Genomic DNA, 17,827 nt, shown 5'->3' with positions numbered 1-17,827 from the left:
AAAAACTGTCATTTTTCTAGTAAAATACAGTTTACATCTCAATAGGATTAAGAACAAATCTAAAAGGAGGTGTTTTAAAAGCTACCAACTAGAACTGAGAAGGTGGGGTGACTTCAAGGGACACCTTCTGTTCCGTAGTTAGGAGCAGAGGCCTGAACATGGCCCAGACAGTACACCAAACCCTGTGCCTGAAGTCACCTCCTGAAATGGCTCCTTTCGGCCAGTCATTCGTCTACAACTGTATTTTGCTGCGCTCTTACTCTGGTGTGAGGCATGAGGGTCTATGAGGGAGGAGTTACAGTCCCCGGATGTTCCTCTTCGTCCTGCTCACACCCTGAAACCCTAGCACTGGAGAGGCTGAATCAAAGTGTGAAGGAGGCCTGGGCTATAGAGTGAGAGCCTGGCAGAAAACAAACAAACAAACAAACAAACAAACACACAAAGGACACCCAAGCGGACACAGAGAACACAGGCTACTGAGGTGGTCATTGAGAAGGGCCTGGCGGCAGACATTCACTCGTGGGGAGGAGCCTGCTCCATACTCCTGGCTCCTGTTTGCTTTTAGGGGAAGGGACGGGATCCACAGGAGCGGGCAACAAGAGAAGGCAAGCAGAAAGCTGCTGTGATGAGACTCCTGGGCACACTGCATGTTTAACTGTGGGACATCTGTCAAAGAGACAGGGATGCGGAATTGCCTACAGAGCATCCTAAGTGCCAGGGGAAATTGGGCAAAATGAATCCTGCCAAGTTCAGGGGGTCCAACTTTGGGACGCGAGTCTGTACCAAACTGGGCAACAATCCGAAATTAGGGTCTAGTTATGTAGCCCAGAAGTTTCTGTCTCAACTCAGTGCTGGGATTACATGCCTGTTTCTTCATGTCTGCCCATTGAGGTAGTTAAGTCTTCATTTACTTAGAACCAATCACTACCCAATGTCCACAGGTACAACTTCTTAACTAAGATATTTTCTCACAATGCAATTTTTTTTTTTGAAGAGTGCTGGAACAGTCTTTTAAAAAACTGAACTATGAAAAAAAATTTTTTTAACCTAAAAGCAAAAGATAATTCTTCTGGAGGTCCTAGGGCTTTGGCCAAGTCAAACACGTTAAGGAACGATAATTCCAAATCCATAAACCGCACAGTGGGCAGAGGGGAGGCTGTGGAGACTGACTTCTGCCAATCCAACCATTTTCTTGTTTTTGAGATGTGCCTCACACTTACGTAACTGACACATCTTGATTACGTACCCACCTGTGGAACTACCACCGAGTCTCAAAGGTGATGTGCTTTGAACACACGTCCCGTGCTGTCTCAGGAATCACCTCATTAGCATTTGTACCCATCTTTCCCCTCAAATAAAGACTTCCATCTGCACGGTACCGATTCACGAAGGGTGGGCAATCCTAGCTACGTGTCAGCCGTTAACATTTCTTCCTGGTCCTGTGCGGCAAGGGTCGCACCGTGGCACTCTGATCACTACCCAGCCAGCCCCTTTGTGTGGACTTCTCTCTTGTGCTGTTTAGCTTAAATGGATGGTGCTGTTTTTTTCTAACAGTAGGAAACCATGCCCGAGGTAAGTCCTAAGTCATTTCTACCACAGAGAGATAGTACTTAGATGGCTTATCAAATGTCTAAGTGCAATGATCATTAATGAAAGACGAACAGCAGTAAAATTACAGTATCAACAAAACCACTTATTTTTACGACCCCAACATCGTGACATGCATCTTGTCTAAGCAATAAGCTAAGGCCATGCTGGGTAATGCACAAGTGGCCAAGAACAGCTGGTAGACCCAATACCCTACAGAGAAGACCAGGGATGAGTAACTACTAACCTACAGAGAAGACCGGGGATGAGTAACTACTAACCTACAGAGAAGACCAGGGATGAGTAAACTACTAACCTACAGAGAAGACAGGGGATGAGTATCTATTACCCTACAGAGAAGACCGTGGGTGAGTATCTACTAACCTACAGTGAAGACCCGGGATGCCTACCTATTCGCTGCCCCAGACCCTCTGCAAGCTTTACCCCTAAAGCGAGTAAAATATCAGCCAGCTGACCTAGCTGCCCTCTCTAGCCACTCCCCCATTCACACGGAGAATACCTTCCTAATTTTTACTGATAAAGGATTTGTAAGAACAGCTTTCAGTATCTCTAAATATCACCTGCCTGAAAAGCATCACTGGGAATTCTCTTTCTGTTTGGGTTGAAGAGAACATGATCTCATGAGTAAGTACAATCATTTGCCTTCAGCGCATTTTGATCATCAATCACCTGTAATATCTACTTGGCAATATTAACGCTGCTGTTTCGGCTGCTGGCAAGCTCACAATGTCTAAGGCAACTTCTGCTTCTATTGTAGATACTCTGGCTCTGCCTCTCACTGTGCATCAATAGATCTAGGTTTTGCTGCTATGATTTAACAAAAAAGCTCCTTCAAAATCTTTCTGTAAAAACAGCAATTGAGGTTTAACTAGGATTTATTTATTTGCTATCATCGGAACAAAAACTACTAAGGGAGCAGGCACCAACTGTCTTGCTCTCCCCCTAAGCTAGTAGGGTGCTGAGATAAACAGTAATTACTAATTTTGACTTTGCAAATCTTCTTTGCATTTCTAAATATACCAAGGCAGTCATACATAAATTTTCTGAAAAGTAAATAAAATAAAAATAAAAATGAAGCCTTTATGACTTTCTAAATCAAATAATGTCAAAGAATAAGAATGCAAAACATTAAAGAAAATGGCAAAGCCAATCTGCCTCCTGTTTTGCATCCTGGGTCAGTCAGGAGAGGAGGAAGAAGGGGGAAGCAAGACGATTTTCGACCCAAATCAGGATCTAGGGAGAGCACATCTCAGTAACCCTAAAAGAGGCACAGAAGAGTAACTCCATTCACACAGCAAAAGGCAATGTGGCACAGGCCATCAGCCTCTTCCTGTACACACTCATGCATGCATGCATGTATACATGCACACACTCACTCACTAGTTCCCCAACTTGCTCTGGAATTGCCACCCTCCGCCGTGCGGGGGGGGTGCCGGGGCATCCCTGCCATCCTGTGGTACTCACATCAAGCTGGGCCGGTGCCACTGCGTACTCCTGTTGTTGTGATTGACATAGTAAGTGCGGCCTAAATTGTCCACTTTCTCTTCCCATCCTGGTGGCAGCGGAGGCGGAGGGAGCTCCTCCTGGTGCTGGGAAGCTGAGTCGTTGGAGTCGACAACTTCCCATCCGTGCTGTGGAGGCAAGTTAGTGGGAGGCCGTGAGTCTGGGCTCCAGATCACAGGAGCAGACAATCCCAGTGTGACGCCCTTCTGCCTTACTCTGCCGCACTCCGGGCCTTGTAATGGCTTCCTGTGTCACATGGAGATAAGAGTCGCCCTCCAAGGGAGAAAAACCAATTCAAGGTCTCAAAACTCATCTGAGCAATGGCCAGTTCATCATGGTTTGGAGACTCCATTTACTTTCGTGTTTTAAAACATTCGTTTGAGCGTGGATGTTTATATGTAAGTTCACGTGTGCATACATACATGGCACAGTGTATAGGCCAGAGGACAACTTGCACGTCTCAGGCCTTTCCTTCTAGCAGGGTGGGTTCCACGGATCAAACCAGATTTGACCGAAGGCGCACCAGCGTGCCGCACCACCGCGCCTGCCCTGTTTAGTGTCTGAGTCACGTCATCGAATTTTACATTGCCAGTAGTTATTAGGGCTGCGCAAAGCCAGTGACATGGGACAAACCCGAGATGTCACCCTTTCAACACCACCACCACGAAGTGTGCGTTGTGTGCGCGAAAAGAAAGCATGGCACAGGTTACAGGTGTAGGGACAGGGTTATCAGTCCCCGGTGAGGATGGCCCGGGGTTGGTTGGTGTGCCTAGTTATCTGTTACAGTTGTGAGCCAGATGTTGTCTAGAAACTGCTGCTGTTGCTTAGGCACTGCCCAAACAGACCGCCTGGTGCCAGGATCAGAGCCGCGCTGTTGCGACACATACCTTCGGCATTAAACATCACTTTCCTAACATCCCCTGGTAAAGCCAGCGGAAAATCAACCGATTCACTGGTGACTGCAGTTGGAAGATGAGAAGAGGATACAAAATTCCTTGGATTTCACACAGCAAGCTGTTGCTTTGCTTGGGAAATCTCAAAGTCCACTCTGGCCTGCCGCCCACTTTAGTCCCTGTCAGGGGGTGGTAGCTGTGGAAGCCTATGGGAAAACGCCGCCTGGAAATGTGGCCTCTTGGTGGGAGGGGGTTTGGTTGACGCACCCACTGCATATCATTCAAGTACCACACATGTGGGACAGCTGCAAACAGGTGTAAAAACAGCCAGGGAGGCCTTGTTCAATGGGAGCCTTCGGAAGAGTGTGAGAATTGAGCTAACAGAACAGTGCTGTCTACAGCGTGTGCCGAGATGGTACAATGAGACCCACAGCACAGACATGTGACCAGAAAGTGAAGAGGCAACTATGCCCGGGAGAGGACAGAGCGGAACGCTTCTTCTGGATAGCGAATGGTAAAATGGTAGTTCCCAAGGATGGCTGTGCAAGACAGATGGTCACCTGTGGACCAAATGAACCAGAAATGGGGAGAGAGTTTCTAAGTCAACCCCCATCCACTCTGGAGCAAGTTCAAGTGCTAAAAGGAAGCTAAAATGAATTGAAAGTCCAGATTAATACTGAGATTTTTTTTTTTTTTTTCCTGGCAGTGGGAACGTCTAGAGCAGATGTCTTATACTGTTCTGAAATGTCTTCCTTAGGCTCATGCATTTGTCACTTGGTTCTCAGCTGGTGACAGCACTTGGAAAAGTTGTGGAACCTTTAGAAGGTGGAGTCTTGCTGAAGGAAGGGGGTCAACTGAGGCGGAGGAGGGGGACTTGTGGATTTACAGCTGAACCCCATTTTCTGTCTCCGGACTGTGATATACTCTGACCAGGTCCTTCACATTCCCACTTACCCCCATGGCCTCCCCGCCACGATGAACTTCACTGGCTTGAAATGTGAGCCTTTCTTCCTCAAGTGGCCCTGGCTGGGTATTCTAACAGCAGCCAGACAGGACACCACTACAACTGTGCAAAGAGCTGCTCTTCCTAGGGTAAGGGCTGTGACCTAAACTGGGAACTTCACTTTGGCCAAAACGATCACCTACTGGAGGACTTTCAAAGACAAACCCAGGGGGTATTGGGACACGCATCTGTAGTGAAGTTCACAAACATCCACTCCTGTCAATGACAGAGTGTAATATGAGTGAGATGGGCAGCCAGGAAAGAGGCCAGGGCCCGCAGCTGTCTCTCTTACCTCCATGTCGTCTCTCTGCTCGCTGTTCTCTTCATCCTGACCCCCGTTTTTTGGCATGTAGGCCATTTTCAACCGCAAAAAACCCTTGACTCGCGATTTATGGCTGCACACAGGAAGAAAACCAGTTATAAAGGACCTGGCTTGTTTCCATCCTTCTTGTTTAAGGTGTTTGCTGAAACGGTCCTCGGTGAAACCAGCACTGCAAACACTCACCCCCCACACCCACCCACAGGCCTCACCTTCTTGGTCGAAGGAGGAAGTCCTTAAATGTATAGGGTCTCTCCATGGTTGGATCTTCTGTCTAGAGGAAGAAAAAAATAAATTAGCAAAGAAGCAATACTCATAAAAAGTTCCTATTTTTGACACACTCATCAGGGATATGGAGGATATATTTTTAGGACGTGCCAAGGGTAAAAAAACAAAGAGCTGGCCCCTCAACAGGTATTTAGATGATTAATTAAACATCTGCAAGGCCCACGGAGGCTCGTCTACTCAAGATCCACTAGATGTCACTCTCTCTATCAGGCTCTAGTGGTCAAGCCCAGCCAGAGACAAATGACAAAATTATAGCCACCACTGTGCCAAGTGTAATTTCTAACTGCAGGGTGCGGCCTCAATCTCCCAGAGTCCATTAACTTCGGAAAATCAGCGGTCACTGGGGCCCCATTATCCTATGACTGAAGACGCCTAAACACAGAGTTAAACAGAACAGAAGGCCTAACCTGGGAATGCAACTTCATTTGTCACATTAAAGTATCAAGTCATCAGCCTAAAAGGACTGATAAGGTATCTCCCGTGCAAAACATCCAGGGAGCCTCTACCCCCCTCCTGGCTTATCTCCTGAATTGGTGAGCCAAGCTGGGATGGGGTCCTCAGTTTGTCAACTCGACACAAACTAAAGTCACCAGGAAGGAGGAAGCCCCAACTGAGGAATCACCTCTATTGGATTAGCTTTTCAGCATGTCTGACAAAAATATTTCTTTGATTAATGATTGCTATGGCAGGGCCCAGGCCACTGTGAGAAGTGCTACCCCTGGGCCGGTGGTCCTGGGTTATACAGAAAAGCAAGTTTAGAAGCTTCCTCCATGGGCTCTGCCTTCAGTTCCTGCCTACAGGTTCCTGCTCTGGCTTCCCTCCATGATAAACCTTTCCCTCCCCAAGTTGCTTTTGGTCATGCTGTTTATCACAGCAGCAGAGAGACTACCAGGGCACAGATGGATGCTCATTCCCTAAGAAATCATTTTATTCATTTTATTGTGCAAAGTTGGTTGACTAAAAAAGCAGAACAGTGGGAAAATTTGTGCCATTATTTTTAAATGTTATATGTAGTCAAACCTGAAATACTCGACTTGTCAAATTAAATGCATTCCAAAATATCTGGTTTTCTAGGAAGAGGGGCAAATCACAATACAATGATGTATTATGCTGAGAAAGAAGAGAGAGAATACGTGTTTATATTAGAAAGATTATTTGTTTATATCCTTCCTTTCTAATGGCTTCCTATTCTCTTATTCCCCCCTCTATGTGTGTGTGTATCATTTGCGTGTTTCTGTGTGCGGGCCAAAGGACATTCACCTTTTTTTTTTCTCTCTCTCACTAGCCTGATACTCACTGATTAGGATTCACTGATTAGGCTAGTGTGGCTGATCAGAAAACCCAGGAAGTCTTCCTGTCTCTGCTTCCTCAGCGCTGGGATTGTAAGACATCCCACAATGCCTTTTTTTTTTTTTTTTTTTTTTTTTTTTCGAGACTTTCTTGTTAGCTTTGCGCTTTCTGGAACTCACTTGTAGCAGCTGCTCGATCACAGAGATCGCCTGGTGCTCCGAGTGTGGGTGCGCCACACGCTGCTCCACAATGCCTTTTTATATTTTATTGGCTTTAAATTTTATTCTCATACACTATATTTTGATCATATTCTTTCCTGCCCCCCACAACTCCTTCTACATTCTTTCCACTTCCTTCGCACCCAAGTTCATGTTCTGTCTCTCTTAACCCCCCAAATCAAACAAACAAAAAACCCTCAAACACACAAAATACCAAAGTAAACCAAACCAAACCAAAACAAAGCACGCCAAAGCCAAGGAGTCTGTTTGCGTTGGCCAACTACTCTTGAGCGTGGGGCCTGCCCTGGAGTGCGGTTGATAGACCCGTGACACTCCACTGGAGGAAACTGATTTTCCCTCTCCCAGCAGGTCAGCTGCAAACAGCTTCTTGGTTAGGGGTGGGACTTGGTGTCCACTTCCCCTTCTGTGTGCTGAGAATTTGTTTTTTTTCTGGTGTTGTGCTCTGTGTATTGTAGTGTTTACGTGGTCGTTTGGTCTGGAAGACGCTGTTTTCACGTGTTCTAGGGGCTGAACTCAGGTGATTTTGCTTGCACTTTTCCTTCTGAGCGTCTCTTCAGCAATCCGCCCTGTTCTTACCACAACGAAATGAAAATGTCTGCCTATCAGCCACGTGATCAGGCTTTACACCTTAACCTCACTGGGAATAGTCTCCCTGACAACGGTTCTTCCTGCAAGCCTTCGCCATCGCATGGACAGATCATTTGTAACCCTGACACAGAGCCCATGCACTATCTGGTCTTGCCCGACAGGCAACTCTGGATGGCTCTACTGATGTCATCCTGCCTTCAGAGAGTCCATCTTCAAATCACTATATCCTCACCCATGTCCCAGCCCTCTGCCAGCCTATTCCTTATCGCTATCCAAAGCTTGAATGTCCTCACCACTCAGTGCTGGGGTCAAGAAAGGAAGTATGTGTGCAAGCAGTTGATAAATTCGCTTAGGCTGTAAAAAAAGAGCCCTATAAGTTAACTTCCACTGAAGAAGCTCAATCATTATATTCTCTTAGATTGTTCTAAGGAAGGTAATGTGTCAAACTTACTGACATTTGGGGGATATTTTCTATATAAAAATTTTCAGTACATATCACTTACAATGCACAACTTGGTAATCAGGAATATTATTTTTGGGGCCAGTGACATGGTCTAACAAGCAAATGTGCTTGCTGTCAAGCCTGAAGATCTTAGTTAGATCCTGGGAATCCACTTGATGGATGTGGAGAACTACCTCTCAAAACTTCTCTCTCTCTCTCTCTCTCTCTCTCTCTCTCTCTCTCTCTCTCTCACACACACACACACACACACACACTAAAAGCTATTGAAAAAGAATACTAATGCTGACAAGTCTTCCTTTTTTCATTTATTTGATAAACAATTAATTTGAGTCAATCTCAAGGAAAAGGCATGTGACATCCAGGGTGCCTGCCCTGAGGGTTGTAACTATATGGGAGGGGTTGCCACAGCAACAATATTCTAGACTCGTAAGGGAGAACAAATTCGAGAGGGTAGGGAAAAAGACTAATGGCCCGCAGGGCTGGCAGTGGGCATTAGTGAGGATCTCAGGAGCAGCAGAGGGCTCTGGACATCCATCTGTCCACACATCAAGGAACAGAACCGACCAGCACCTCACAGAGCAAGAGGCAGACCCCAGGTCTGTGTCCTGTTTTTACTACTGTCCAGAGCTGGGTGGTCCTTACCTCTTGGGACCCTGGTGTCCTTGTCTATAGAATGGGACAGTAATGAGGTCTTCCTGTACCGTTGTGAGGTCTAAATCAGTCAGCAGAAGGTGGTTTACATACAGTCCTCAGCAGGGCCAGGCACAAACTTGGCCACTGTCACCACCATCCAGTCTTACCTGCCACATCATGGGGGTGTTGCCAAAGCAACACTTTGCAATAAAAGGCAGGTGTAAAATACACTTGATGAAAAAAAAAATCCTCTAACCGAGTAGTTCTTAACCTGTGGGTTGCAACCCCTTTGGGGGTGTGTCAAGTGACCCTTCCACAGGGGTGGCCTAAGACCATTGGAAAACACGAGTATTTGTAACATGATTCATAACTGTAGCAAAACTAAGTTATGAAGCAGCAATGCAAACAGTTTTATGGTGGGGGGAGGGGTCACCCCAACAACACGGGGAGCTGTATTGAAGGGTCGCGGCATTAGAAAGGTTGAGGACCCCTGTTCTAACATAACTGTCCATCTTATAGACAAGACCATGTTCCTCAGAGAGAAGGCAGTGGTGAATCCCAGGATGGAGAACACACAACACACAAGAACAAACGGAGGGAGAAGCTGCTGGGGGCCCAGGTGAAAAACCCGGCTGAAAACATCTACTCCCAAGCCCCAGGCTCCTCCTGTGCCCCATACTGTTGGCCACAGTGCAGGCGCACCTCGGTACTGGGGGACCAGTACCAGGTCCAGCAATGTCACTTACTGGAAAAAATCACTTCCTCTCTGGGCCCAGGTTTCCTCACCTAGAAAATGGCCCCCAGGAGTGGACGGTCATGAACTGGGCACAGCTGAGAAAGTGTTACTCTCCAGCCGCTGCTGCCGCCAGCCATGACCATAAGAATGTCTACCACCGAGACGACCTTAAAGGCCACCTCACCAGCCTGGACATGCTCTGTTCTAGGAAAACAGTCAGCCCAGGCTGCCCAAAGACAACCTTGGCCAAGATGGAGATGCCCGTCCACAACAACTTCTCTCTGCCTCCTGCAATGAATGCCCAAGGGTGCAGAGAATCGGGAACTGGCAGCAGCAGGGAGCATTAGGGGATGCGGGGGTGACAGGGAGGCACAGAACAAGGAGGAAGCAGGAGGAGGATCCAGGGTGCAATAGGAAAACGCCTGTCGGAACTTCATTCTGTCGTCAGAGCACGCCTTGGAGTTATTTTTATCCTTCATCAGAAGGTGCAGAATACACTTTCAACAACGATGCACTGGATGTTGCAAACAGGCTTGCAGACGTTAAGTTTTAAAACAATCAGCAATTATGTGTAGCCATAGCTGAGGCTGTTCCCGGTGGCCCCGGGAAGACAGCAGGAATCTCACTGAAAGGGCAGCACCGGTGAGCAGCTGGCTGGTGACAGGACTGTCCTCATTTACAGCCTCTCATCTCCTCTGCAGGCCTGGGTCCTGCTGCCAGCGTCTCCTAGGTAACGAGTGTGTCACCAAGGACACTGAGCCTCCCCTCAGGGAACACTGGAACTGCCCTGATGCTTCTGTCACAGAGCGAGGTGGCAACCGGGTCTTGTCTCTGAGGGCACCGTCCCTCCTGTAGGAAAGTGGGGGCCCGGAAAGGACCCTAGACAACTCACCCATCTTCAGATGGAAGTCGACCGCCCCCCCCCACAGGCAGATTGCCATCTCGTAAAGCCTGTCCGTTGGCAATGTCTTAGAGCATGACTGCGCTACCTCAGCTCTGTCCTACATACAGGTTCACTTGTCCTTTCCTCAAAGTGCAATGAAGTAGAAAATAAATACTGAAGATCAACAGTCAGCACTCAGAGAAAAGGAAGATGTCCCAGATGGCCCACACAACTCCAACCTCAGTTCCTGTCCATTCCCGGGCCCCACACAAGTAAAACTGGGAGAAGTGTGCACACAGCCGGGATTCGAAGTGAATCGGGATTCTAAAACGCCTGTTTCAACTGGAAGCCCTTGAGCACGAAGCCGGGAGGAATCCCTGACCACAGGAGGGGAAGGGCTTGATGCTGGTCCCCCCTCTCACGGTGGTCTCCTTTCCGTGGTTGGGACAGTAGGCAGTGACGACTCACCATGCAGAGCGGCCACGGCACCATCTCACCTCAGTTTTCCCCTGGCAGGGTGCCAATTTGGACTAACATGTAACAGCCACCAACCAGGCCCAGAAGCTGCTTAATGAATCCAGGTGCCCATCTCTTGGCAAAGGGCAAAAGACACAGGTTTTACAGAGCTGAAGTGTGTACCCACCAACAGGGGATACACCAACCCTCTTGATTGGCTTGTTTGGTGGCCTATATGTGTGTGTGTGTGTGTGTGTGTGTGTGGTGTAGGATAGGGATGGGAGGGGGGCTCTCTGGGTCAGAGAATTCATGGCGACAAACGTAGACAGCTCAGGAAAGCAAGCCTGAGGCTCAGAAGGCACAGTTTGATATTGCAAATCCAAGTATCTGTTAGTAACAGCTGTGACAGGCCTTCAACAATGAAAAAAGGCCTTCAGTTGGGAGGTCTACAGTATTTCTCTCACACACATATGGAGTACATAAAACAGAACATTCAAGTTATTTCTAGCAATTTCATAGCCGTCTACACTCCTGCCATTGAATTCCTGATTTCCACAAGAACTTTCTCATAGACTGGGCATCAGAAAGGAGCTTCCTTAAAGAATAAAGACAGACTATCCAAATTAACAAGATAGCAGCTTGCTCCTAGTATGAAATACCATAATAAGGAACACCCCCTTATTTAGTGCGAAATCACTTGTATTGTTTTCTGATTAATTTGGTTTGGAGTCTATTAGGTTAAACCTCAGACAAACTGCATGTTTTCTCTCACTGTGTGGCGTCTACGAGGAAGAAAGGGAGTCAACACAGGGAAAAAAAAAAGTGAGCACAGAGGGTATGGGGAGGGGTACGCACCGAGTCTATCACATCACATACGGGTATAACAATGTCTTTATAGGGCCTGCAAGATGGACCAGTGGGTGGAAGGAACTGCCAAGCCTGAGTTCAATCCCTGGGATCCACAGAGTAGAAAGAGAGACCGGCTCCTGTAGGTGATGTTCTGACCTCCACTCAAGTGCCATGGCACGCACTCACGCATATGCGCGTGTGTATACACACACACACACACACACACACACACACACACACACACACACGAGGGTGGAGAGAAGAATATAAAGGCCATAAATTTATGAAAAGGTCCTTGGATAACTCAGTACCAGGCACAACAAAAAACAGATAATAATAATACTTTAAAAAGTGAATACACACACACACACACACACATAAACATAGAGGAATAGGTGATTAAGTTGTTAATTTTGATTTGGAAAAAAGTTTATTTCTATAATTTTAATTTTGGAGACTTTTACTATTACCCAAATGAAATACTTTGTATAATTACATGCAGAATTACAGAGAAACGATATGAAGCGGGAGGAAAGGAACGAAACTCACAAGGATGTCTGGGGAGTTCAGGATCCCCAACCCATGGCTGGCCCAGTGTCTGAAAGTATGATTTATGGAAAAGGAGAATGAGAACCACATTTCTGACCCAAGCCATGGAATTCTGGTCTAGTTTTCAGAGGGGTCATTTGATAATAGTCGTCCCTTGCCAACGTGGCTTACGTTTAAACCTTAATGAAAATGGCAAATAATTATAAATGGGCCCTTCCATCATAGCAGCTGTGTTTGAAATGCTTAAGGACCACTCGTGGCTGCAGCGATGGCAGCACAGAGCTCCACGAGGAGGAACTGGCTTCACTGACTCATCCACAGAGACCAGAATTCCATCTATCAGTGACTATTCAAGGAATGAATTCTCCAGCTGCTAATGGGACTATATTATCAATGAGTAACCGCATTGTCCTGGCTGGTTTTGTGTGTCAACTTGACACAAGCTAGAGTCATCAGAGAGGAAGGAGCCTCAGCTGAGGAAATCCCTTCTTGAGATCCAGCTGTAAGGCATCTTCTCAATTAGTGGTCAATGGGGACAGGGGGAGCCCATGGTGGGTGGTGCCATCCCTGGGCTGGTAGCCCTGGGTTCTATAAGAAAGCAGACTGGAGGGGGGGTGGCGCACGCTTAATAGCACTTGGAGGCAGAGCAGTGATCTTGTGATTCGAGCCAGCTGGGTACAAGTGAGTCAGGAAAGGCGCAAGTAACAGAGAACCTGTTCAAAAACCAAAAAAAAAAAAAAAAAAAAAAAAAGCAGACTGGGCAAGCCATGTGAGCAAACCGGTAAAGCAGCTCCTCTTCACGGCCTCTGCAACAGCTTCTACCTCCAGGACCCTGCCCTGTTTGAGTTCCTGTCCTGACTTCCTTCAGTGATGAACAGTAATGCTGAAGTATAAGCCGAATAAATAATAAACCCTTTCCTCCCCAACTTGCTCTTTGGTCATGGTGTGTGGTTGCAGCAACAGAAACCTTAAGACACACACACACACACACACTCATCAGGTCCCTTAACCTTTAAAAAGGCTAGGAGGAGTGGCTAGCAGGGCCACTGTTTCCCACATTCTAGCTTTCCATTGGATCTTCTCCATTATTTAAAGATTTGTTTTCATAATTACTTGCGTGTGTGTGTGTGTGTGTGTGTGTGTGTGTGTGCTGCGCGCGCGCGCGCGCGCCGCACAGGTGGGCAGAAGCCAGGAGGGGTTTGAGACTCTCACACTGGAGTTGTAGGCTGTTTTGAGACATCTGCCGTGGATGCTGGGAGCCCAACTTCTGGTCCTTCCCAAGAACAGCAAACACTCTTAACCACTGAGCCCTCTCTCAGCCCCAACCTTCTCCAAAGTTAATAATTCAAAGGGCAACTGAAACATTTTTTCATCTTCTTTGTTTCTTTCACCTCAGATGGGACATTTCTGACAAATACTGCATCTGTAGGCCACACTCAATCTAACCGTAACAATGGTTACGTAGCTGTCAACACAGAACATCTATCATGTACTCCACAAAACAGATCGAACACATTCTCACACTGTTCACTACCACACAGAATGAACATCTGTGCAATTTCCCCACAAACGTCCTATGACATACAGCCAAACACACCAGCAACAGGACTTCAAATCCAGGGTCCCAAGCCCAAGGACATGCAGAATACACCACTTGGTTTCTACTATGATATGGAACACAAGATGGCTCTTCACCTCCTTCCCCCTTCAGTTTCTACTGTGGTCCATCTCCTGGAAGACAATTAGCTCAAACTGCTAATCCATTTGCATTACAGCCATGGTTCTCAACCTGTGGGTTGTGACCCTTTAGAGGGATGAATGACTGCCTCACACAGGTCACCCTATCACCTCTGGAAAACACCAATATTTACATTAAGATTCATAACAGTAGCAAAATTATAGTTATGAAGTAGCAATGAAAATAATTTCATGGTTGGGAGGGTCACCACCACATGAGGAACTGTATGTACTAGAGGGTCACAGCAGTAGGAAGGTTGAGAACCACTGGTCTAGGGGTTTATGGTGCTATAACATAGAATTCTCTCTGGACATTTTCATAACCAGAAGGATGTCCTACCTATGGGGTTTTAAAATTAAATTTTTTCTTAGTATCTATTAATTGTATGAAATATTGACTTTCATTACACTCTTTTCATATATTCACGTCATGTACTGCAATCACATAATGATCTTAATCAGCTGGCTTCTATTCTAGTGTTGGGCCTTGGTAGCGCCAACTTCTTTGAAAGCTTAGTCTGGTCACCACTCAAGACTCCAAAGTCCAATGATTCCCCGTACTGACTTGTCATCTAAAGACTCCGCCTCTACTCACTGGAAGCTATGCTACCTTTATAACCAGCCACCCCTAAATCACACACACCAGGGCACCCTGGAGAAAGTTGGTGAAACTTTCACTTATGGCTCTGTTTTTCCTTTGAGATAGGGATCTCACAGAGCCCTGGCTGGCCTCAAACTCACAGAGATGGCCTGCCTCTGCCTCCCAAGTGCTGGGATGAAAGACTTGTGCCAGAACAGTTAGTATTTCTTTTCTTCTCTCTCTCTCTCTCTCTCTTTCTTTCTCTTTCTTTCTTGCCTTCCTTCCTTCCTTTCTTTCTTACAACTAACCAACGGACCAACCAACTCCACCAAACTTAAGTGTATGTGTAATGTGTCTGTAGCTACATGTGTGAGTGCCCGAAAAGCCCAGAGGATGTCAGGATCTTTGGAGCTGGATTTATAGGTGGCAGTGAGCCACTGGACATGGGTGCTGGGTTCTGGGTTTAATTTAGAGCCCAGTAAGTGCTCTAAACCACTAAGCCACCTCTCTAGACCCTCACTTAGGAGTCCAATCCTTTCCCCTGAAGAACACGCGGTTCTTACTTTAGGGAAAAGAGTGGCTAGGGACAGCCATATGAGAAGTAGCTAACTGATCAACACTGTTTTCAAAACTGGAAGCATGACTTCCCAGATTTAACTTAAAGAACATGACAGGGAAAATCCCGAGTCGGGACGCCTGAGCCTTGTGTACTGGCTACTTTTCTGTCAACTTGACACAGGCTAGAGTTATCAGAGAGGAGGGAGCCTCAACTGAGAAAATGCCTTCATATGACTGGGCTGCAGGCAAGCCTGGAGGGCATTTTCTTAATAAGGGATTGATGGGGGAAGGCCCAGCCCATTGTGGGTGGTACCATCCCTGGGCTGGTGGTCCTGGGTTCTATAAGGAAGCAGGCTGCGCAAGCCATTAGGCACAAGCCAAGAAGCAGCTCTTCTAAGTGGCCCCAGGTTCCTACCTTGCCTGAGTTAACTGCCCTGTCTTCTTTTGAGGAACAGCGATATGAAGGCATAAGCCGAATAAACCCTTTCCTCCCCAGGCTGCTTTGGTCACGATGTGTCACTGTGCCAACAGTGACCCTGACTCTGACATCTTTCCTTGCAGCTTCCGAGACGTTCAGAGCCTCTCAGTGAGAACTGCAAAGAATCACCAGGTTTGGGGCTGGAGAGGATGGGTCAGTGGTTCAGAAAGCTTCCTGCTCTACCAGAGGCCTAAAGTCCGTATCTCAGCATCCACATGGGGTGGTTCACAAAGGCCTGCAGCTCCAGCTCCAAGGGATGGGACACCTCCACGTTTTAGCCTCTGTGGCATGTACTCATACCCCCTCCCCACCCATGTTAAAAAAAAAAAAACTTTGAAAAAAAAAAGAGTAAGTCGATTGCCACTTTTTTCCTTCTGAACACATCTTCAAAGCTTCCCCAAGAGGAGTCTTCCCTGGCATTCACCATTGGAACAGCCCCGGTTTCCACACAGCAGGTTCGCCCTGGATCCCTCCAGTCATTTTAGTTTATAGACTATTTATGCTACATGCTTGCACAAGGACTGAAAAACACAATGCCCTTGTAAGGCAGAAATATTCGACTCTCCTCTCGTAGCTGCTACTTCTGACACCCTGAGCCGTCTGGGAAAAGGTGGCCAGGAGGAGGGTGGTACAATCCAAGAAATGGCAGCTGGCATATGAGACACCAAACTCGGCCACCAAGGCCTCCAGCTCTTGTCTCCCCATCCTATTTACGCTGATGCAGTGTGCAGGTGACCCCCCACCCCCCAAACTGCAGGCCCAGTCCACAGCCCCCACTGCTCGCTCACTGAGCAGGGAAGAAGGGAGACAGAGCCGCAGGGGTTAACCTGGAACACTCTGAGGTGAGGGTGGGATTTCCAGTGGACCAGCACACTCAGAAACAACAGTTCTTTTCCATCTCCAAGCAGATGGAAAACTGTAAACATAAAACCTGGGAAACGGCAGCCTGTGCGGATGCAGTTATTTTATCCAAAGGGAAGTGAGCAGCAAGCCAGCCCAACGGCCACATGGAAACAAAAATGAAGCTTAAGACAGGAGAAGAGAACCTAAGGGGCAGTGTCTAAAGGTGGAAGAGCCAGGAGCAAGAGGAGCGAGGCAGAGATGTTGACAAGAGCGTTCATGTGATTCAGACATGGGGATTTGTACAGCTAAGTCAACCTCCGAGTGACCCCTCCAGAGGAACACCTTCTAGCAAAGAGCCATGGCCAGGCACACACTCCCCATTTCAACCCCTTAGTCATGTCTGTCATACTCTACAGACACCCCAGCTGGCAATCTCTAAAACCCCCACCCCCAGCATGCAAGAGCCTGGAACTGTCCTTACCGGGAGGTGACTAAGAGGCACGTCCACCTGACCCAGGAAGTCGTCTCGTGTCTGTGAAGAAGAAGAAGAGTAAAGCGTTAATGTTGCTCTCTGTTCCCCGAGTGGAGGGACAGAATTTCTGAAAAACTGTCTCACTGCATGAAGAGACAGGAGTCCAGGACCTGGGATGGATGCGGTGAAGGGGGAGGGTGAAGGCTGAGGGCCAAAGTGAGGCGCCAAGATGGTCACCAGGAGACCTGGAAGCGCCGGTCCAACATCTGGCCTTTACGTGACTGACAATCTGTGCGTACCTCCAAAAAGAAGGGCAAAAGAATCCTCTCGTAGGGCTGGGAGCATGTGGCCAGTCAGGGAAGAAGCACAGAAGGCCATTTAGGGTTTGGGGGCAGAGTTGGACCCAGCTTAAAAAGAAGGCAGGACAGAAATGTTGGGAACATTTCAACATGTACTTATCCTGCTATAAACTCAAGAGCTTCCCAAGAGCGGAGAGTCTGAAGAAGTATGCGTGGCTTAGTTACTAATACATCTTATAAACTACAGGTCATAAAAAGGGAAGAAACAATTTTTTTCTATCCAGTAAGTATGCTACTGGGGAATCCGCATCTAGGGAGGAAGCCTGTAAGTTTGGAAGAGCTGTGTTCCTTGCTCTCTTGATCTACCACACAGCCTGCTTCTTCATGACTTGAACGGGACCAGTGTGGCACTGGTTCTGGGACTCACTAGCCCCCTCTTGGACTCTGGGAGTCACCCTGGGAGTCAGAGCTCAGGATCAGGATCTAGAGCAGACTGCCCAACAGCTGGGCTGAGGTACGTCCTGGGGTTACAGCACGTGAGGCTTGGCCTCTGGTGTCCA

At 47.4% G+C, this 17,827-nt stretch overlaps 1 protein-coding gene across 10 annotated transcripts in view; it reads right to left on the bottom strand.

Moving 5' to 3' along the window:
• Window positions 1–17,827, bottom strand: part of Nedd4l (NEDD4 like E3 ubiquitin protein ligase) — a 343,048-nt gene that overhangs the window by 58,194 nt on the left and 267,027 nt on the right. For all 10 annotated transcript variants that reach the window (XM_037197172.1, XM_028856605.2, XM_037197173.1 and 7 more), the window contains 4 exons: window positions 16,978–17,028; window positions 5,539–5,600; window positions 5,300–5,402; window positions 3,073–3,239 (listed from right to left, as the gene is read on the bottom strand). In XM_037197172.1, the coding sequence (XP_037053067.1) occupies window positions 3,073–3,239; window positions 5,300–5,402; window positions 5,539–5,600; window positions 16,978–17,028 (383 nt within the window). The remainder of the gene's footprint in view (window positions 1–3,072; window positions 3,240–5,299; window positions 5,403–5,538; window positions 5,601–16,977; window positions 17,029–17,827) is intronic.

This window comes from Peromyscus leucopus, chromosome 19, assembly GCF_004664715.2.
Source record: "Peromyscus leucopus breed LL Stock chromosome 19, UCI_PerLeu_2.1, whole genome shotgun sequence".
Classification (NCBI taxonomy): domain Eukaryota; kingdom Metazoa; phylum Chordata; class Mammalia; order Rodentia; family Cricetidae; genus Peromyscus; species Peromyscus leucopus.
Note: the sequence above shows the minus strand (reverse complement) of the source record. Positions and strands in the feature narration are given on the sequence as shown.